Source organism: Oncorhynchus mykiss, chromosome 17 (genome assembly GCF_013265735.2).
Source record: "Oncorhynchus mykiss isolate Arlee chromosome 17, USDA_OmykA_1.1, whole genome shotgun sequence".
Classification (NCBI taxonomy): Eukaryota; Metazoa; Chordata; class Actinopteri; order Salmoniformes; family Salmonidae; genus Oncorhynchus; species Oncorhynchus mykiss.
This window is the reverse complement of record NC_048581.1, coordinates 27,409,429-27,432,032: the sequence shown is the minus strand read 5'-3', so window position 1 is coordinate 27,432,032 and position 22,604 is coordinate 27,409,429. Positions and strand designations below refer to the sequence as shown.

The following is a 22,604-nucleotide window of genomic DNA, read 5'->3' as shown; positions in this document are numbered from 1 at the left end:
TCTAAGGGATGAAGTGCTTGCGACAGCATTCTTGCCCCTCTCTCCACCTCTCCCCAAATCTGAGCCAGCACATCTGATATAGCCCAAGGCCAAGGTTTTAACTCCCTCCCTCCAACCCTACCCCTTTTTCCAATAGCCTCCCTCCTTCCCTCTGTTCTAATCTATCATTCTCTTTCACACTGTAGCTTCTTTAGCTACGCTTGCATGTTGTTCTCCTTGTCATCTACTCATTGATTTGCTTGCTCCTTTCTTATACTGCCCACTTTTCTGTTGTCTTCCAACCCCTTTCTATCTCTCCATCTATCCAAACCCTGTCTGTCCCATCCTTTCTCACAGTCTCTCTCTCTGCTTATTTAATTAGGTCGCTGATATTCCTTTGATGTGGCGGCTGAATAGAGGAGCTGTCACAGGAGCTCTGTTCTGGCCCGCTGCCTCCCTGCGCGCACACACGAGCACACACACACACACACACACTCACTCACTCACTCACTCACTCACTCACTCACTCCAAACCTTTCCGGCAAACTTCACATTCTCCCACTGTACAATGGTCAAACCAACAAACACACGTCCTGTCTCACAGACTCACTCTAAACCTCACACAGTGTTACTCCTTCTCACACCCACACTGTGTTCCTCCTTTGAGACCCAATTTAGTCACAACGGAATAACAGAAGTGATGTTATAGGGTTGGAAAACATAGCCTTTACCAGCACAATGATGTATGGAACACACATTTGGTATCATCATTCCCTGCAGCAATAGAGGAAGTTTATTCTATAGAGGAAGCTTACAGTGCCTTGCGAAAGTATTCGGCACCCTTGAACTTTGCTACCTTTTGCCACATTTCAGGCTTCAAACATAAAGATATAAAACTGTATTTTTTTGTGAAGAATCAACAACATGTGGGACACAATCATGAAGTGGAACGACATTTATTGGATATTTCAAACTTTTTTAACAAATCAAAAACTGAAAAATTGGGCATGCAAAATTATTCAGCCCCTTTACTTTCAGTGCAGCAAACTCTCTCCAGAAGTTCAGTGAGGATCTCTGAATGATCCAATGTTGACCTAAATGACTAATGATGATAAATACAATCCACCTGTGTGTAATCAAGTCTCCGTATAAATGCACCTGCACTGTGATAGTCTCAGAGGTCCGTTAAAAGCGCAGAGAGCATCATGAAGAACAAGGAACACACCAGGCAGGTCCGAGATACTGTTGTGAAGAAGTTTAAAGCCGGATTTGGATACAAAAAGATTTCCCAAGCTTTAAACATCCCAAGGAGCACTGTGCAAGCGATAATATTGAAATGGAAGGAGTATCAGACCACTGCAAACCTACCAAGACCTGGCCGTCCCTCTAAACTTTCAGCTCATACAAGGAAAAGACTGATCAGAGATGCAGCCAAGAGGCCCATGATCACTCTGGATGAACTGCAGAGATCTACAGCTGAGGTGGGAGACTCTGTCCATAGGACAACAATCAGTCGTATATTGCACAAATCTGGCCTTTATGGAAGAGTGGCAAGAAGAAAGCCATTTCTTAAAGATATCCATAAAAAGTGTTGTTTAAAGTTTGCCACAAGCCACCTGGGAGACACACCAAACATGTGGAAGCAGGTACTCTGGTCAGATGAAACCAAAATTGAACTTTTTGGCAACAATGCAAAACGTTATGTTTGGCGTAAAAGCAACACAGCTCATCACCTTGAACACACCATCCCCACTGTCAAACATGGTGGTGGCAGCATCATGGTTTGGGCCTGCTTTTCTTCAGCAGGGACAGGGAAGATGGTTAAAATTGATGGGAAGATGGATGGAGCCAAATACAGGACCATTCTGGAAGAAAACCTGATGGAGTCTGCAAAAGACCTGAGACTGGGACGGAGATTTGTCTTCCAACAAGACAATGATCCAAAACATAAAGCAAAATCTACAATGGAATGGTTCAAAAATAAACATATCCAGGTGTTAGAATGGCCAAGTCAAAGTCCAGACCTGAATCCAATCGAGAATCTGTGGAAAGAACTGAAAACTGCTGTTCACAAATGCTCTCCATCCAACCTCACTGAGCTCGAGCTGTTTTGCAAGGAGGAATGGGAAAAAATTTCAGTCTCTCGATGTGCAAAACTGATAGAGACATACCCCAAGCGACTTACAGCTGTAATCGCAGCAAAAGGTGGCGCTACAAAGTATTAACTTAAGGGGGTAGAAAAATTTTGCACGGCCAATTTTTCAGTTTTTGATTTGTTAAAAAAGTTTGAAATATCCAATAAATGTCGTTCCACTTCATGATTGTGTCCCACTTGTTGTTGATTCTTCACAAAAAAATACAGTTTTATGTCTTTATGTTTGAAGCCTGAAATGTGGCAAAAGGTAGCAAAGTTCAAGGGGGCCGAATACTTTCGCAAGGCACTGTAAGTTCCATTATATCTGGCAGACTATTTCAGCAGATAGTTTTCTCCTCAACACGGTACCACAGCCAGCAAAATAACAAAGAGAATGAAACAAAACCGAAACAGTTCTGTAAGGTGACGAAAAACACTAAACCGAAAATAATCACCCACAAAACACAGGTGGGAAAAGGCTACCTAAGTATGATTCTCAATCAGAGACAACGAACGACACCTGCCTCTGATGGAGAACCATACCAGGCCAAACACATAAACACAACATAGAAAAAAGAACAGACTACCCACCCCAACTCACGCCCTGACCAAACTAAAACAAAGACATAACAAAGGAACTAAGGTCAGAACGTGACACATGTCTTCTACACAGTATCTAACAAAGATATATTGACAGGGGAGATCACCGTGAGGGCTGCATGAGAGTATGAGTAGGGAAAGGTTATAGAAAGCTACTAGGGACCTTGATAAACATCTCCTGTGAGACACTGTCATCATGGTCAAAATGTGTTGGAGACAGTGTCACCGTTTAATCTTATCAATAGATAGATATTAATGATGGGTTCCAATCCCAATTTAGAATTGCCCACTTAACAGGTTATTTGGTAAAGATCTGTTGATGCAGTGTTTGGTAATTGTGTTAATGAGACACATTGTATTCCTGTATAGTTAAATGAGCCCCTAGTTAAGAAGACTAGACCCTACTAGGTTTATTGTTATTCATTCTCACTTCAGTCTTTCATCACACTTATCTTCACAGATGGTGTTAAAACACTCCGTACCAGTGATAGTGGTCCAAAGCAACTGCTCCTGTGTTGCAGGAAGTTCTATGTGCAATCATCTGGTGGCCCTTCTTCCTGCTGCACCACCAGTTCACAGATACACAGACACAGAACAGCGTTGGCACGAGCCAAGAACACTTGTGAGTCTATCAAGATCCATAAAAAAATGCACCTGAAAAGTATTCAGCCTATGCAACAGTAAATCCTTGTTAATTAGGGTGTGAAGCCAGGTCCGGTTGATGGGATAGAGTTCTGTAAACCTACTAACTCGTGTGCTGATGGAATAAGGTAAGTTGGAGGTTCCTAGAATGGAAACATTTAAGAAAACAACATTTTCTTGTGATTTTTTTTTGTATCCAGATGATAAGCCTGAACAGTGGCGTCTTTACGATGTAATGACAAAGACTAGGTGTCACGCCCTGGCCATAGAGAGGATTTTATTCTCTATTTTGGTTAGGCCAGGGTGTGACTAGGGTGGGCATTCTAGTTTCGTTATTTCTATGTTTTCTATTTCTTTGTTTTTGGCCATGTGTAGTTCCCAATTAGAGACAGCTGTCTATCGTTGTCTCTGATTGGGAATCATACTTAGACAGCCTTTTTCCCACCTGTGTTTTGTGGGTAGTTGTTTTCTGTAAAGTTTATGCACCTTACAGAACTGTTTCGGTTTCTTCACTTTGTTATTTTGTTCAAGTGTTTTGGTTAATAAAGAATCATGAACACTTACCACGCTGCGTTTTGGTCCGATCCTCATTACGACGAGAGCCGTGATACTGGGGGAAAATATATAATCTGTATATTTCAATCAATTTTATTTGAACTTTCGGGCTTGTGCTGTTTCTGGAAAAGTTACATGAGTCTTCGTCATAGTAATCTCTCCAACCTGATAAGGTTTTAAAATGTTTGCAGAAGTTCTCTGCAAAGCACTCAATGGATACATGCCTCACATGAACCTTCTCCGCATCCCAGAAACGTATGCCAACTTTTTTTCATTTACTGCCCCTCTTGTGACAACAATGGAAATGTCAGCTGACGTGCTTCTGGTTGAGTCCGCCTTTGGGCCAGTGCAAGCTGGCAGTGTGCTGTCCTATCAACTTCCTCAGCCAAAGACCCGTGAAATTGTGAAGATTGCCGATGCCCCTTCTCCACCAATCCTTCCATTAGATGGCTACAGACTTCAGTCTTCCCAGTGTGCTCACATCCTTAGTTATTAGTGAAGTCATTACAGACAACCTACGAGATGTCACACAAATTCGAGGTTGCTACAAGGGAGCAGAGCAGCAGCTCTGAATGGCATCAGCTTAGGAAAATGAGAATAACATCCTCTCGTTTCCGAGAGGTTTGCCATGTCCGGGGAGAGACCTCAGCTGACCGTCTAGCTGAACGGATGTTCAAGGGATCTGGTATGCAGACCATGGAGATGAAGAGGGGGCTAGCCATGGAGCCAGTGGCTGTACAGCAGTACTGCACACTGAAGAATGTTAACTTCTTTCCGTGTGGCTTCGTAGTGCACCCAGATGCTCCTTGGTTAGGATCCTCACCAGATGGCATCATATTTGATCCCAGTGTGAGACCACACTTTGGACTCTTAGAGGTCAAGTGCCCAAATGTACCAAGTTATGTTGACTGCCCTTACCTGAAGATACAGAATGGAGAGCTGATGTCCTTACCTGAAGATACAGAATGGAGAGCTGATGTCCTTACCTGAAGATACAGAATGGAGAGCTGATGTCCTTACCTGAAGATACAGAATGGAGAGCTGATGTCCTTACCTGAAGATACAGAATGGAGAGCTGATGTCCTTACCTGAAGATACAGAATGGAGAGCTGATGTCCTTACCTGAAGATACAGAATGGAGAGCTGATGTCCTTACCTGAAGATACAGAATGGAGAGCTGAAGTTGAAGAGATCTCATGCTTACTACTGGCAGGTGCAAGGTCAAATCCTTCTCACAGGTTGTAGCTGGTGTGACTTTGTCATCTGTGCACAGGAGGTCATCCTAGTTGAAATTATATATAATTATATATCATCTACAGGTTTCAAAAACTATAAGAGAGCTGATTGGCCACTTATTTTTACCACTATTTGCAGAAGTGTCGATCTCGCACCTGAATGTATCCCCTGCATGGGTGCCATGTTCTTGTTAAGAAAACTACAGTAGAATAGATTTGTTTAAAAAAAATTTATTTCAGCAAATGTTCAACAGTTCAGTTAATCAATTACACATCTCTAACATTGTATTCAGTCTTGCATTCTGGCTATTCTGTGTTGACTTTATTTCTTTCCCCCACCCCTAAACTCATTGCCAAATTAAAGCCAATAGAAGCTCCACACAAACTGATGTTCACTACAACACAAATGATTGATACATGTCGTAGATAAACTAATTATTATTTTGCTGCTAGCAAGTAAACACAAGTACATTTACACTGACTTGGCCTATGCTCTGACCAAAGGTCCGTTTTGATAGTTGGCCAACAGGCACGCCACTGCAAATAATTGGTTGATGCTGCCTGAGATGGTCAGCGGGGTGACTGTGTCAAACAGCCTGTGCTCCTTTACTCTGTGGATCATTCTTTCAAAATGCACTCTCAGCCTGGCAATGGACTGGGTCTCCCTAACCTCATGCGCTGGCCTCTGTGTGTGTCTTGACAGAAAGACTGTCCGGTAGCCCTTGCACGGAACAATGTCATCTACGAGAAGGCCATTATGGTGGATAATGGCCAATGTCAGGGGTGAGTAAGGAAATAATTCCAGACTGCTTGAAGATCTCCATGTCACTCACATATGTGGTGACATTCCCAACATGCCCTTAAAGGTACAGTGTGACTTGTAGGAAGAAAACGCCTCACTCTGCAGTAGTAGGGAAGATGTTGTCTGGCAGTCGATCACTACCTGGGTGTCTGGACAGTCCTTGAACTCAGGTGGCAGGTGGGCTTTGATGGTTTCCTTGGGGATCCATATCCGTGCTGATCCAAGCAGACAGTAGAGGAAGTTGGCCCAAGAGATGATAATCCGGCTCACTGTCGATTGGTGGATACTGAACCGATGGGCCAAATCCTTCTGTTTCAGACCCAGAGACAGATGAGTCATAAACAAGAAGAGGTCGTCGATTGATGGCAGTGTCTGAACGTAAAGAAAACCGTTTTAGTACAATATAGTCCTCATATTTGGCCCATAACAAAAAGTAAATCATGTTTAACAATTACAGTAAGATCAAATAATATTCTCTTAAGTATTTAATGAAGTTGTCCCTTACCAGTTTTCTTAAAGTAACACTTGTTTCAGATGAATTGGTGCTTGTGACTCTTATAAACCTGGTCTCTGCTGCCCCTTCAAACAAGTGCCAGAAGGCCATCAGGTGGGTGTAGCTTGCACATCTAAAGACGAACCCAGAGTATTTGAATACCAAAAAAGCTCATTACTATTATTGCCCATCTTCTCTAAGCATCAAGTAGCACTAGACATGACCTAGTTGCTATTGTAGCCTGTTTTGTTGTTACTGCAATTCATACTGTAATTCACAGCAGCTATCATCACAGCAGTGAATTTGTTTTAAATGTTCCGTTATTTAACCTGGGAAGTGGACTAAGAACCAAATCTTATTTGCAGCAACGATCTGGGAGCATCTGAAAACGAATGTAAAGACGATATGCATTCAATGTGCCTACTTATGCTAAGATATGCTAGCCTAGTTTTAAATAACAATGAACATGTTCTTAAAGGTAAGATGGACTTTGGGATAATAATAATAATTAATAGTAAATATAACAATAGTAATGCTGGATAATAATAAATCATTACTGTACCTTGTGTAAAAACGTATCTCCTCGTCAGAACCAGCAAATCGCTGTAGACCAAAGCCGTGTTGGGCAATCAGTTTCTCCAGCTTGGCTCGAAGCTCCTAAATTTCTCTTACGTGCTCATGGTTTTTCATTTTCTTTCCCAAACACCAGGTCTCTTTTGAATGTGCCAGTTCCACGCCAAGACTGTAGGAACAACACCTCTTTTTAGGTATTGTCACTTCCTAATGTTTACCTCAACAAAGTCACTCAACGAAATGTGTACAACACATATTTGTGTGTTTGGTGACAGTAAAGTTGTCACGACGTACTGCCACCAACCACCTTTTTCTGAGCTCTACACCGACCGGGAAACTATGGAAGCGCACAATACCATTCCATTTGGAAGAAACTGAACACAGACGCACTGAACAATGTTCATTAGCACCTCCTTCGTGGGGCTGTAATTTAAACGTAGTCATTGCAAACTATTTCAGTCAGAAATGCATCAACGACATTTAGATAGCTAGTAAGCTAATGATAAAAACAATAGCAGAAATCGCTCCGGAAGTCATCAACCCGGACGTTGGAGGCGGTATAATGCATAGAGCCTATTGACAGCCATGGTGTGATGCATATCATGTGTTTGAATCTGCTGGTCTTAGTTCAGTTCACACTGATCTTACTCAGGGCTACTGACTTCTGTCTGAAATGGCACCCTATCCCCTATAAAGTGCACTAAAGTAGTGTATTATATAGGGCAGAGGGGGCCATTTTGGACACAGACAGTGACTGCTTTCCACGACAACCCCCAGTAATAGGGGAAGTGATCTATCTAGTCTTCAACATCCTTTCCAACACTTCCCCTTCAGCAGTGATGTGCAGCCTGTCCTCATACATGTCTAGTAGTTTGACAAGCATTCTATCTTTTCATTTAGATTTCTCTCTCTCATACATTTTAGTCATTTAGCAGACGCGCTTATCCAGAGAGACTTACAGGAGTGAGTGCATACTTTTTCTTGTTTGTTCGTACTGGTCCCCAGTGGGAATCAAACCCACAACCCTGGCGTTGCAAGTGGGACCCCTACTCATACTTACTCCAAGCGATCTCACACACACACACACACACACACACACACACACACACACACACACACACACACACACACACACACACACACACACACACACACACACACACACACACACAAAACCCCCTCAACCCGTCTCTCTCCCTATACACAAGTCCACCTCGCCCCCTTCTATCTCTTTATTCCTCCCATTAATTCCCCTTCCCCCCTGGTCCCTGTGGCCTATTAACAGCATGATAGATGATCAGGCTTTGATCCACCGTCACTCACTGGCAGTGAGGTCAGCACCACCTGACCCAACGGCCATGTGAAGACAGATCCCTAAAATAACTTCTGTCTTGGTGTGACTTTGACTGCCCAGTTCCAATGTGTGGTGGTGAGAGATGTATAGGGAAGAGGGATGTGTGTGTTAGGGCGTGTCTGTTTGTGTGTGTGTGTCAGCTCTTGCAGGGTGGGATGAGCGGTGAGCCTTCATACCAACCACTATAGTGTCCTACCACTAGATCATAGCAAGTCAAGGGAAAGTGAATGTTTGTCCCCTTGGCTTTGCACTATTATGGCTAATATCTTAGGAACATACTGTGGACAAGAGTACAGACAGTATACCGTTTTTTGTGTTTATTTTTTGTCGCTTGTGTTTGTTCCCATTCTACATGGTATACTGTAATAAAGAGATCCTAACCTTTCCAGCAAAGGCAGAAGAATGTGTAGTGTTTATCAATACCTCCACATAACTCTTTTAATAGTGCCCTGAGGGCGCCACTAACCCAGTGACCTGGTTTCACCATAACACAGCTGTGTACTGATATCAGTCACACAGACAGAATGGGACTGGGTAACTTATCCTGTTAGAGCTAGAGAGGAGCGCTGTTTTCTAGCCTAGGCTATATATCACCTGTAACACCTTGCGCTGTACAGTCACAGTGGCATGGTAGTTAATAGTGATTTTACCATAGTTTTGATTTTGGGCCAGATCCTGTTTTTTGCAGCCAACCATGTCTTCAAGCTCCGCTTGTATAGACGCTGCAGCTATTGCAGTTGTATGTTATAAGGAGGGCTGTGTGTGTGTGCTGCCATTCTGTTGTGGGTAGAGAACAGCTGAATATTTCATGGCGAGCGGCAGCAACGGGATCTGATCGCTAGTGTGCGTGTGCGACTGTGCGTGCGTCCATGTGTGTGATCTCTCCATTTCATTCCGCCATAGTGTCTGCAGATCACTCCCTCTGAGCTTAGAGAGATAGACAGGGCAAATAGGACTGTGTGGAGGCTTGATTCTGCCTGCCCTGAAAACGAGAGACACTTAACTGCTCTGGAACGCCACTTACCTTGGGAGAGAGAGGGGTTATGCAGTCTGGCCATGCAATATACATTCTAGACCATACTATAGCAATTTGGAGAGAGAGTGCAAATGTATAGGTAAATATCAAGTCAGTCTATCACACACAATAGAGGAATATCAACTCTCTGTCTCTCTCTCCCTTTCTCCTTATTCTCTCTCTGTCTCTTTCTTTCTATCCCTCTCTCCCTTTCTCCCATTCTCTCTCTTCTCTCTTTCACACTGTCTCTCTTTATCCTATTTCTCCCTCCATTCCCCCTCCCCCCCTCTCTCTCCTCTATCCCGCACTCTCTTTCCCTGTCTCCCTTTATCCTATTTCTCCCTCCCCCTCTCTCTCTTCTCTCTCCCTGTCTCTCTCTCTCTCTTTCTCTCTGTCTCTCTCTCTACCTCTGCCTACGTTATCATTTTGTCACTGTGTAAAGTGGTGCAGTAGGTGTTTGCTAATTCTCTCCATGTACAGCAGCTGTGGCTTCAAAACGCTGATAACATACCAGACCAGCAAAATATATACCTTGCTTTAACATCTACAGCAGCCTATTTTTCTCTCTGCGTCCCAAATGGCACCCTATTCTATATGTAGTGCACTAGTAGTGGTCAAAAGTAGAGCACTATATAGGGCTTAGGGTGCCATTTGGGATGCCAATTCTGTTAGAGCCTAAGGAAATGTATGAGAAATGTCTCAAAGTGAGAGGGACATATGTTGTCTGTGTTCTTAATGAGTTATGATGCTCGACTCATTATGTGGTGGTTCCAGAGTCTGTGTTCAAATGCACTGTTGTGTCTTTGGCTATGCCGGATTAAGTGATTTGACATGCTATTCTATAAAATCCTTTCTACGTAATTAATATTACCTGATTGAGCTAATCATGTAAATGTAATTAACTAGAGAGTCGGGGCACCACAAAATAATATTTATAGAGCTGTTATCTTCCGAATAAACTCTTAAAGACCTAGTAATATTTTACATCAATAGCAATCGTCACCTTAATTCAGTCTCATCTGAAAGTTGTAAATTCTTGGTTATCTTCACGAACCCTGGCTAACAAGTTGAATCAGCAACACAAAATTGGGTTTAATTATTTATTTACTAAATACCTAACTAATCACACAGAATTACACATACACATGATTAATTATAACTTGATTACAAATTACGTCATAAAGGAAAACGTCCCTGGCGGGCGGAACAGATATGAGAGCTTGTTACACAAAAGAAAAAGGGCTAGGTTTGAGTGGAAGAGCGGGAAGACTGAGTAACAAAGGAAGAAGCTGTGCTATCGTAAATACAGTATTTTATGCATTCTAAATTACCGCCCATTTGCAAAAGGAAAATGCAATAAATATTTACTCTGAGCTGCGCTTCAGTAGGTTGGTGGTAGATGGAAGGTCGTGTTACCAAACCGAGCCCTTTGAAGAATGTCTCTGGTGGTCAATTGGATACATTGTAGTAACGTCGTTGTGTGATAGACGGAATACTCTGTCTGTTCCTTCCTAACCCTCGTTTGCAGCTGCTGTTGCTAATTCAACGGCTAGGAGGTATCACTTCTGTAGTGAATAAGAGTTCAAAGTTCATAGCATTCGCAACCAAAGCTCACGCTGATGTTGGCTTCGTTCTGTAGTTATTATCTGAACCATTCTGACATCGGACCGTCGTCCTCACATCCTCAGAACAGGAGGTTATAATATGGTCGTCAAGGCTTTATATAGGAAGGGAGAGGAGGGCGTGTTTGAAAAGTTTTATAACCCATGTCCCTTCACAGGGGCGGGCCACTGATTGAGCAGAGCTCTAACCTTATGAAAACTCAAATCTCTCATTTGGAAGCTAAAATTACATTTAATCTCTTCACCAATAATTTTATATTCAAACATTTAAATTGAACAACAATTCCATGTGAATCCGATAACTCTGATGTGTAGACTTTCCACTGTAGAGTTTATGTCATCTTATCATTGATGAGAATGTTTCAGATGACAACCGAACTGACATCATATTCATTAAGTACCACCCCATATGTTCAATTGGTCGGATTAACAGAATATAGTTAATTTCCCTCCACCTTCTGATGTTCCCAGAGTCTCTATATTAACCAAGGGGTTTTCCAAAGGGGGGAAGAGGTATTTATGACTGTCATAAACCTACCCCCAGGCCAACGTCATGACAGCACTTATTGTGAGTCACTCTAAAGTTTCTCCAGAGTGTTCTGCAATTGTTATGCATTGTCTTTTCTGGTATATAAACACTTTTCCTTCTCCAGTCTATATGCCTTTTGAACCATGCATCCCACTGTTGGCACTGCTGGTCGGTCCCTGGATGGGGTACCAGATGCTGCTGGAAGTGGTGTTGGAAGGCCAGTAAAAGGCACACTTCCCTCTGGTTGAAAAAAAATATCCCAATGCCCCAGGGCAGTGATTGGAGACATTGCCCTGTGTAGTGTTCCGTCTTTCAGATGGGACGTTAAATAGGTGTTCTGACCATCTGTGCTCACTGAAGAACCCATAGCACTCATAAGAGTGGGGGTGTTAACCCCGGTGTCCTGACTAAATTCCCAATCTGGCCCTCATACCATATTGGCCACCTAAACATCCCCAGCTTCCAGTTGGCTCATTCATCTCCCTTGTAATTATTCCCAAGATTGTTTCTGTAGATGAGAATGTGTTCTCAGTCAACTTACCTGGTAAAAAGATGGCAAACTATTGAGTCGAACACGCTAATTCCTCATTCTCTGGTACAGATCAGAATCTGGAATTCTCTTCCACCATAGCCAATAATGACAGCATGGTCAGTGGTCCAGTGGCCTAATCAATCCATCCCATTGTCCAGACTGTGTGTGTGTGTGTGTGTGTGTGTGTGTGTGTGTGTGTGTGTGTGTGTGTGTGTGTGTGTGTGTGTGTGTGTGTGTGTGTGTGTGTGTGTGTGTGTGTGTGTGCATGTGTGATTGGCTATAGAAGTCTACAGGAAGAGAGCTACGATGGACTGATAAGCAATCCTAGTTGCACGGGTACCAGTGATTAACCAACATTTCATATTTTTCCCGTTATTAAACAACTAATAACCGATGTTGGTTCAATTACTAATGAACTACAATGACCATAATCCACTGCGCCTGTTCTTTCCGGCTTGGACAGATGGATACACTTTTATGCTTGCTACGAAAGAATAGATACACAGACCGCATGAGAGAGGAAAGTACACAACACAATGAAGAGGGAGATGGATAGAGACGGTTCATGAAAGTATGCCTTATCTACTTTGAAGAACTAGTAAAATGATTTAGTCAGACAGCCCTGCAGCATACGGTGTGCAGGCACAGAGAATGTTGTCTGGCTGTTTGGCTGCTACTGCCTGAGCAGAGATGAGATTAGGATTTTTAAGGAATGAAAAGTAATGAAAAGTAATAGTCATCAATTAAAAACAATGTAATATACATGTAACGATCGTCTTCGGGAGAAAGAGAGGAGGACCAAGGTGCAGCGTGGTAAGTGTTCATGTCTTTTTAATAAACAAACTGAACACTGGAACAAAACAATAAACGTTGTGAACAAAACGAAACAGTACCGTGTGGCCCAAACACTCACATGGAAACAAACACCCACAAACCAAAAGTGAAACCCAGGCTACCTAAGTATGATTCTCAATCAGGGACAACAATTGACAGCTGCCTCTGATTGAGAACCATACTAGGCCGAACTCAAAAACCAACATAGAAAAACAAACATAGACTGCCCACCCAACTCACGCCCTGAGCATACTAAAACAGAGACAAAAACAAAGGAACTAAGGTCAGAACGTGACAATACACAACTGAAATATTGAATTATTTCATAGTAATTTCCTATTTTTCTATTGCTGTCTACTCAATGTGGACCTGACAGAGACAATGGAATATTTCAAATGTTTTGGCAATTGAATGTCCACTATTTTGGGCTTTGGAATAAAAATAAATACATCTAAAATCATTTGAATCTCATTCTTTCATAATGCATGTAATGTTCAAAAACATGCAGCTCTCTTCCTGATGGCTTCTATAGCCAAAGAAGTAGAGTAGGTCTACAGGAAATGGTTTGCCCACCTTGGTAGAGTAGAAACATCGGACTATGTGTGTATGTGTGTGCATGTGTGTGGCTGTGGTTGTGTTTGAATTCCCCCAGTCCTGCATCTTGGCAGTAGGAGAGTAGCACCGTTGTTGGCATTCACGTCAGCCACTCCACAACACCACTCACTGTATCCATGTCTTTACCCCTCACTGTATCCCTGGTACCCCTCACTGTATCCCTGGTACCCCTCACTGTATCCCTGGTACTCCTCACTGTATCCCTGGTCCCCCTACTGTATCCCTGGTACCCCTCAGTGTATCCCTGTCTTTACCCCTCACTGTATCCCTGGTACCCCTCACTGTATCCCTGGTACCCCTCACTGTATCCCTGTCTTTACCCCTCACTGTATCCCTGGTCCCCCTACTGTATCCCTGGTACCCCTCAGTGTATCCCTGTCTTTACCCCTCACTGTATCCCTGTCTTTACCCCTCACTGTATCCCTGGTACCCCTCACTGTATCCCTGGTACCCCTCACTGTATCCCTGTCTTTACCCCTCACTGTATCCCTGGTACCACTCACTGTATCCCTGTCTTTACCCCTCACTGTATCCCTGTCTTTACCCCTCACTGTATCCCTGGTACTCCTCACTGTATCCCTGTCTTTACCCCTCACTGTATCCCTGGTACCCCTCACTGTATCCCTGGTACCCCTCACTGTATCCCTGTCTTTACCCCTCACTGTATCCCTGGTACCCCTCACTGTATCCCTGTCTTTACCCCATCACTGTATCCCTGTCTTTACCCCTCACTGTATCCCTGGTACTCCTCACTGTATCCCTGTCTTTATCCTAACTGTATCCCTGTCTTTACCCCTCACTGTATCCCTGGTACCCCTCACTGTATCCCTGGTACCCCTCACTGTATCCCTGTCTTTCCCCCATCACGGTATCCCTGTCTTTACCCATCACTGTATCCCTGTCTTTACCACATCACTGTATCCCTGTCTTTACCCCATCACTGTATCCCTGTCTTTACCACATCACTGTATCCCTGGTACCCCTCACTGTATCCCTGTCTTTACCACATCACTGTATCCCTGTCTTTACCCCATCACTGTATCCCTGTCTTTACCACATCACTGTATCCCTGTCTTTCCCCCATCACTGTATCCCTGTCTTTACCCCTCACTGTATCCCTGTCTTTCCCCCATCACTGTATCCCTGTCTTTACCCCATCACTGTATCCCTGTCTTTACCACATCACTGTATCCCTGTCTTTACCACATCACTGTATCCCTGTCTTTACCCCTCACAGTATCCCTGTCTTTCCCCCATCACTGTATCCCTGTCTTTACCACATCACTGTATCCCTGTCTTTACCCCTCACTGTATCCCTGTCTTTACCCCATCACTGTATCCCTGTCTTTACCCCTCACAGTATCCCTGTCTTTACCACATCACTGTATCCCTGTCTTTACCCCATCACTGTATCCCTGTCTTTACCCCTCACTGTATCCCTGTCTTTACCCCATCACTGTATCCCTGTCTTTACCACATCACTGTATCCCTGGTACCCCTCACTGTATCCCTGTCTTTACCACATCACTGTATCCCTGTCTTTACCACATCACTGTATCCCTGTCTTTACCCCATCACTGTATCCCTGTCTTTACCACATCACTGTATCCCTGGTACCCCTCACTGTATCCCTGTCTTTACCCCTCACAGTATCCCTGTCTTTCCCCCATCACTGTATCCCTGTCTTTATCACATCACTGTATCCCTGTCTTTACCCCATCACTGTATCCCTGTCTTTACCACATCACTGTATCCCTGGTACCCCTCACTGTATCCCTGTCTTTACCACATCACTGTATCCCTGTCTTTACCCCATCACTGTATCCATGTCTTTACCCCATCACTGTATCCCTGTCTTTACCACATCACTGTATCCCTGTCTTTACCACATCACTGTATCCCTGTCTTTACCCCTCACAGTATCCCTGTCTTTCCCCCATCACTGTATCCCTGTCTTTACCACATCACTGTATCCCTGTCTTTACCCCTCACTGTATCCCTGTCTTTACCCCATCACTGTATCCCTGTCTTTACCCCTCACAGTATCCCTGTCTTTACCACATCACTGTATCCCTGTCTTTACCCCATCACTGTATCCCTGTCTTTACCCCTCACTGTATCCCTGTCTTTACCCCATCACTGTATCCCTGTCTTTACCACATCACTGTATCCCTGGTACCCCTCACTGTATCCCTGTCTTTACCACATCACTGTATCCCTGTCTTTACCACATCACTGTATCCCTGTCTTTACCCCATCACTGTATCCCTGTCTTTACCACATCACTGTATCCCTGGTACCCCTCACTGTATCCCTGTCTTTACCCCTCACAGTATCACTGTCTTTACCCCTCACTGTATCCCTATCTTTACCCCATCACTGTATCCCTGTCTTTACCACATCACTGTATCCCTGTCTTTACCCCATCACTGTATCCCTGTCTTTACCCCTCACAGTATCCCTGTCTTTCCCCCATCACTGTATCCCTGTCTTTATCACATCACTGTATCCCTGTCTTTACCCCATCACTGTATCCCTGTCTTTACCACATCACTGTATCCCTGGTACCCCTCACTGTATCCCTGTCTTTACCACATCACTGTATCCCTGTCTTTACCCCATCACTGTATCCATGTCTTTACCCCATCACTGTATCCCTGTCTTTACAACATCACTGTATCCCTGTCTTTACCACATCACTGTATCCCTGTCTTTACCCCTCACAGTATCCCTGTCTTTACCCCTCACTGTATCCCTGTCTTTACCCCATCACTGTATCCCTGTCTTTACCCCTCACTGTATCCCTGTCTTTACCCCTCACTGTATCCCTGTCTTTACCCCTCACTGTATCCCTGTCTTTTCTTCCACTTCCACCCTACTCCTTCTCTCATTCTCTCTCATTCTATGGTGCCACTCTCTACTCCTCTCTCACCCCCCCCCTCTCTCTCTCACACACACACACACACACACACACACACACACACACACACACACACACACACACACACACACACACACACACACACACACACACACAATCTCGCTATTTTCCTCTGTCTCCCTCTCTCTCTCCCTCCCTCCTCTGTCTTGTTGCTGCATAGTGAATGCTGGCTGCCTCTCAAGTCCCCACGGAGCTTATTGAACTGAACCCTGCAACATACACTATTTGTTTGGCTTATTTATTTTTCTTTGGGAGGAATGTGTGTGTGTCAGAGAGAAGAAGTGAGTTTGTGTGGTTGAAAAGCGGTAGCGTGTGTGTACTGTATGTGTGTGCAATGTGTGTGATGTGCGTGTGTGATTGGAGTGACAGCATAATGCAGTACAATAATTTTGCCACAAATCTCCTCTCGCTTCATTCATCCCTTTTGATTCATTTTTCACCTCACTATTCCTCCAATACACAGTTCCATACCCCTGGAGAATCGTTTAATCACTCTATTCTGCTCTCTGTGAATAACATCAAGAAATCACATTAATGCTGGATCTGAAAGCATTACCCTCAAAGTATTACTACATGTCTCCAACTGAAATACAATACGCCAGTCTCACCCAGGTAGACCTGAATAGAATGTGAAAGGAGAAGGCCAGCCCTCTAACAAATAGCGTATTAACAAATAGCTGTGGGACCGTTGTTTGACGTGTAGCCAAAGTCTTTGAGTGTGAGAGAGAGAGAGAGAGAGCGAGAGAGAGAGAGAGAGAGAGAGAGAGAGAGAGAGAGAGAGACAGAGAGAGAGAGAGCCAGAGAGAGCCAGAGCCAGGAGGGGAGCATTCCTTGCCACATAATTAGCTTTAATTTGGGTCCCCTGGCCTGGATCACCCTCTCTATCCCTTCTTCTCTCACCCCTTCCTTTCATCCTTCCTTCCCACCCTCTTTATATAAATCTCTCTCTCCATATATGCATGTCAAGCACTTGGTGATCTAGTGTCTGTGAGGTGAGGATCTGATACATATGTCAGTTCCCTCCGGAGACAGTCTGAGTCATAAAGACAAAGGGGGCAACAGGAAGAACAGGAAGAAAGGAAGAGGTAGAGGCTGAGAAGCAGAGGGAGAGGGAGAGATGGGAGTAAGCTGAGAAATGAGGAGAGAGAAAGGTGAGAGAGAGGAAGTGGTGAGGGAGAGGAAGAGAAGTGTTCTCCACCCTGAAATGTTACAGGGTTTGGCTTGGCATGCCAGGCACAGTCACCATTGTTTGGAGCAAGTTTGTCGCAAAGAAACTAGTTTGGCACGGTACATAGCGATAAGGTGTATTATGAGTGATCAGGTTGGTTGACAGGAGAGTACCTTGTTTACAACTGTCCTGTATGGGAGACAGCTCCTCTTGAAGAAAGTAGGACATCACTGAGACATAACAGAGACAGCAACTGCTCCCGGAGCGCCAATGATGTGGACGTCAATTAAGGCTGCCCCCCCCCCCCCCCTTTTGATTCAGAGGGGTTGGGTTAAAGGGGAAGAAGGGGAAGGGGAAGACACATTTTGGATGAATGCATTCAGTTGTGCAACTGACTAGATACCATACCCCACTTTCCCTTCCATTAACACAACAGCACAACAGGCAGGTGCACAAGACACCATAGTGACAACAGCATTACCACAGACAGGTGCTAGTGCTACCACAGTGAGATGCTATCGTTTGGAGCTAGGAAGAACAGGGCGATTTACATGGCGTAGTTTGCACAGGTGCAACAGAGAGGCTGCTGTGTAGGTAAAAGACTCCTACGAAGTGTACCGCACCTCTAAATGATAACGCTGATTAATCAAATTCCATATGTTGACCGCAAGGCACTGCAGAGGGTGGTACACTCAGTCGAACGCACCACTGGGTGCACACAGCCTGCCATCCAGGACATCTACAACACCAGGTGTCGCAGGAAGGCTAAGAAGATCATCATTGACCCCAGCCACCGTAGGCAGTACAGGAGCATCATGGCTAAAACTAACAGACTGGCCAATAGCTTCTACCCCAGACCATTAGGCTGCGGAATAGTCAGTTACCTGTCCCTGATATTTATATTAATCATTGTCACAGTGGAAACAGTTATATATTATTAGTATTATTTATTGTTTCATTCACACCTGCACTGTTGGAGCTCGGAGTTTAAGAATTACACTGCAACTACCTGTGACTAATTAAAAAAGATCTATCTAATCTAGAATAAATCATTTGTTTTAATAATGAATTTCACCATGCAGGTGATGCACTGCACAGACTCACCAGTATTCCCCTCACCATTCCACCCTCTCATCCTGTCTAGCAGTTTGAGCTGTTGTCTTGTAGTCCGAGGCTGCGTCCTAAGTGGCACCCTATTCCCTATGTAGTGCACTTTTGACCAGAGCCTGGGACACAGCCTGACTCTATCCTTCTACTGCCCCTGCCAAAGTCAACTTATTATGTTGTGAGACAGTTGGGCTCAGCAGGCTCAGACTGTGTGGGTTTAACATTAAGCTGCTGGGCCCTGGGAGAGGGAGAGGGGGTGAAGGAGGGTGAAGAAGTACAAGGAGGAGGGGAGCTGGGGAGGAGAGGTAGAGGGGAGATTGGGGAGGAGATAATGAGAGAAGGAGGTGTTAAGGCTGTAGCTGTGTTGTGATGTGGTGCTGGCCTTTTGGGATCCACTGTTGTTGACTCAAACACTGCCTCAGCCAGGCTTTTTAGAATATTAATTCATTAATTTATTTATTTTTGTTTATTTAACTAGGCAAGTCAGTTAAGAACAAATTATTGTTTACAATGACAGCCTAAACCGCCTAAATCCGGACGACGCTGGGCCAATTGTGCGCCACACTATGGGACTCCCAATTACCGCCGGTTGTGATACAGCCTGTAATCGAACCAGGGTGTCTGTAGTCACACCTCACGCACTGAGATGCCGTGTCTTAGAACGCTGCGCCACTCGGGAGCCCCAGACTATCAGGAAGGGAAGGAAGGAGGAGAGAAGCCTCAGCCTTCCCCTCTCTTAAGGGTTGGGGGATCTGAGGAGGTTGGTGGGGTGGAGAGTTCATCACCAGATCTCAAAGTCCATTGTTCCAGTGGGAACTGTGTGAGTGACGGAGAGGGTGTGTGTTTTGTGTGTGTGTCTGCGTTTGACCCTTTCTCTCTCGCTATCTTTCTGTCACTCTGTCTTTTTTTCAGACATGAGTTTATTTAGCTCTTTCTTCCAGTGACACTGTAGCCTACCAGCTATCTCCCTCGGTCTAAAATACAATTTCTCACCATTCACTCTTCTCTATCAATTCAATTCAATTCAAGGAGCTTTATTGGCATGGGAAATGTGTTAACATTGCCAAAGCAAGTGAGGTAGATAATATACAAAAGTGAAATAAACAATAAAAATGAACAGTAAACATTACACATACAGAAGTCTCAAAAGAATAAAGACATTACAAATGTCACATTATATATATATAGACAGTGTTGTAACCATGTACAAATGGTTAAAGTACACAAGGGAAAATAAATAAGCATAAATATGGGTTGTATCTATCTCTCTCTCTCTCTCTCTCTCTCTCTCTCTCTCTCATATACTCACACAGAAGCTCAAATATGCAAACAACTTTTTATACACCTGATTGGGACACCTGACACTCTCTCCCCTTCCCTTATCTCTCTCTCCTCCTCCCCACTTTCTCAAATCCTCAAACCCACACAGAAGAACTCCATCACTCCACTTTCCAGGTTTTGAACCTGTAGATAAATGTGCCATGTCATTCGATAAGACTGTTTGAGTGGAGATAGAATGTTACTTCAGCCCTCTAGTAAAGCCGCTCTGTTCAATGGAAGAGAGGCAGGGCTTGATATGCAAATGCAGCTTGAGGGGGCGGAGGCCAAGAGAGAGTTTGCAGCAATGTGACTCTCTCTCTCTAGGGGCTGGCCCAGCTGAAGCCAGTTGCCCGGCAACAGCTCAGGGAGAGGGGAGGAGGGGGGAGTGGCCTAATCTCAACAACTGTTGCCAGAACTGAGCTCCCTCTGTGTGAATGTGAGCCAGCCAGAGAGCGAACAACCAAATGAGTGTGTGTGAGAGAGTTGCTGCATCTCTGCATGTGTGTGAGAGAGTGAGGTAGTTGCAGTGTGTGTGAGTCGTGCTCTCACAGAGGAGCTAAGCCAGCCAGCACAGTTTTAGAGGCTCTGAAAGAGCACTCTCTCCTCTCCTCCTTTTCTCTCCCTCTTTTTCTGGACAACACTGATTCAAAGGACTGCCATTTGGACTATCTAAACCCCCGGCACTTTCTGTGCTGACCTGGCTTCACCTGTGTGTGTAAGACAAAAGGCAGAGGACTTCGCCCCTGGTTTGAGGGGCGCGTTGGATGACTTCTATGGATGAGGGCTTGGCCGGTGGAGTTTTGGGCCAGGCGGACCACCATGGCTCCCCCCAAATAATGGATGGGGTAAGAGACAGCACCTCTTTGCTAAAGGACGGGGGTAAGGGGATAGAGGGGTAGAAGGATAGAGAGAAGGATCTGGGGCGGAGGTTAGGGGTTGGGGGATCTGGGGGGGTTGGTGCAGTGGAGAGTTCAGCACCAGAGCTCAAAGTCCATTGTTCCAGTGGGGTGTGTGAGTGACGGAGAGTGTGTGTGTTTTGTGTGTGTGTCTGCGTTTGACCCTTTCTCTCTCTCGCTCTCTTTCTGTCACTCTGTCTTATGCTCTTTCTTCCGCTGCCACGCTGTAGCCTACAGTCTATCTCCCTCTGAAATACAATTAATCACCATTTACTCTTCGCCTCATCTCTCCCTCTCTCTCGCTCCCCCTCATTCTCTGACCAGCCAGCCCCGGATTTCAATTAATCCCATTACAATCAGAGGAGGGGTGAACCGAGACAGCACCCAGCCACCGGCTGGCTATACAGAGAGAGAGAGAGACTTAAACATTGTGGGTTTTTAGTGTACAGTGCAGTATGAGCTTGGCTGAAGCTCAATGTTGTCCGTTCCGGCTGTGTAACTTAGCCTATGGTTCAGTGAGAAAGGAGAAGTTTATCCCACACAACAATGTGTCAAAAAAGGAAGTCTACATTCAAACTGTTGGAATGGGTGATAGGGTTTCACAATGTTTGTGTTTCCTTGATCAGTACCTGTGACTTTGTCAATATAATTACCGACATGTTGTAATTGTGGTCTCAGTTCCACAGAAAAGAGGAAAGATGTCTATTTGTCATACAGTAACTAGTTTCTCCCACAGTGACATGTGACATGGCTAGCCGTATCTGTTTGAACAAGATGGCTCATGTTCTGTAACAAGACATTAAGTCATGAGATGCGTCCTCTTATTCTCAAACTAACTAACATTTCTCCTTTGCCAAGATAATTAATCCACCTGACAGGTGTGTCATATCAAGAAGCTGATTAAACAGCATGATTATTACACAGGTGCACCTTGTGCTGGGGACAATAAAAGGCCACTAAAAGGCCAGGTTTGTCACACAACACAATACCACAGATGTCTCAAGTTTTGAGGGAGCGTGCAATTGGCATGCTGACTGCAGGAATGTCCACCAGAGCTGTTGCCAGAGAATTGAATGTTCTCTACCATAAGCCTCCTGCAACGTCATTTTTAGAGAATTTGGCAGTAAGTCCAACCATAGACCGCGTGTGGGCGAGCGGTTTACTGATGTCAACATTGTGAACAGATTGCCCCATGGTGGCAGTAGGGTGGCACCTATCTATCACTTTCCACTCTCCATTCCAAGGGCATTTTTAGCACAGCTTTTCTGAACTCTGATATGGCCTGTCTCCATTATGGTGTCTATATCAGGGCTTTATTCTGGTAGTTGGTGTAGGTTTTGTTTTGATATGAAACAGCGGGCTCTAACTGGTTCGTTTGAACATGACCAGGGCCCAGTTGCTCAGCACTTGTTGCTCAATGGCAACAGGTTTAACACCATGAGAACAAATGGATGGTCAGCATGTTGATGACACTGCATTCTGACTCCTAGGGCACTGATACTGATACTAGGGAATATTACACTGACTCCATTGGCTCTCTCACCCTCTCTTTATCTGTCTGAGTATGTGTTCCTGAAATACACTTTCAGATAGTCAGGATGACCGGACTGATTCCTCAGCGGGCGTCTTAACACCCATTCCCCCTCACCAAGGATACC

General features: G+C 44.5%; 1 protein-coding gene and 1 long non-coding RNA gene across 3 annotated transcripts in view; one reads left to right on the top strand and one right to left on the bottom strand.

The window, feature by feature from the left end:
- Window positions 1–5,360: 5,360 nt before the first annotated feature.
- LOC118940369 lies at window positions 5,361–7,581 on the bottom strand. The gene is made up of 3 exons (XR_005036905.1): window positions 7,003–7,581; window positions 6,453–6,573; window positions 5,361–6,319 (listed from the first exon to the last, which is right to left on the bottom strand). It is a non-coding gene; the product is annotated as an uncharacterized LOC118940369 (long non-coding RNA).
- Window positions 7,582–20,476: 12,895 nt separating this feature from the next.
- rab11fip4b (RAB11 family interacting protein 4 (class II) b) overlaps window positions 20,477–22,604 on the top strand; it is a 40,635-nt gene continuing 38,507 nt past the window's right edge. For both annotated transcript variants that reach the window (XM_021567931.2, XM_021567929.2), the window contains exon 1: window positions 20,477–20,895. In XM_021567931.2, coding sequence (XP_021423606.2) covers window positions 20,815–20,895 — 81 coding nt within the window. In that variant the 5' untranslated portion in view covers window positions 20,477–20,814. The remainder of the gene's footprint in view (window positions 20,896–22,604) is intronic.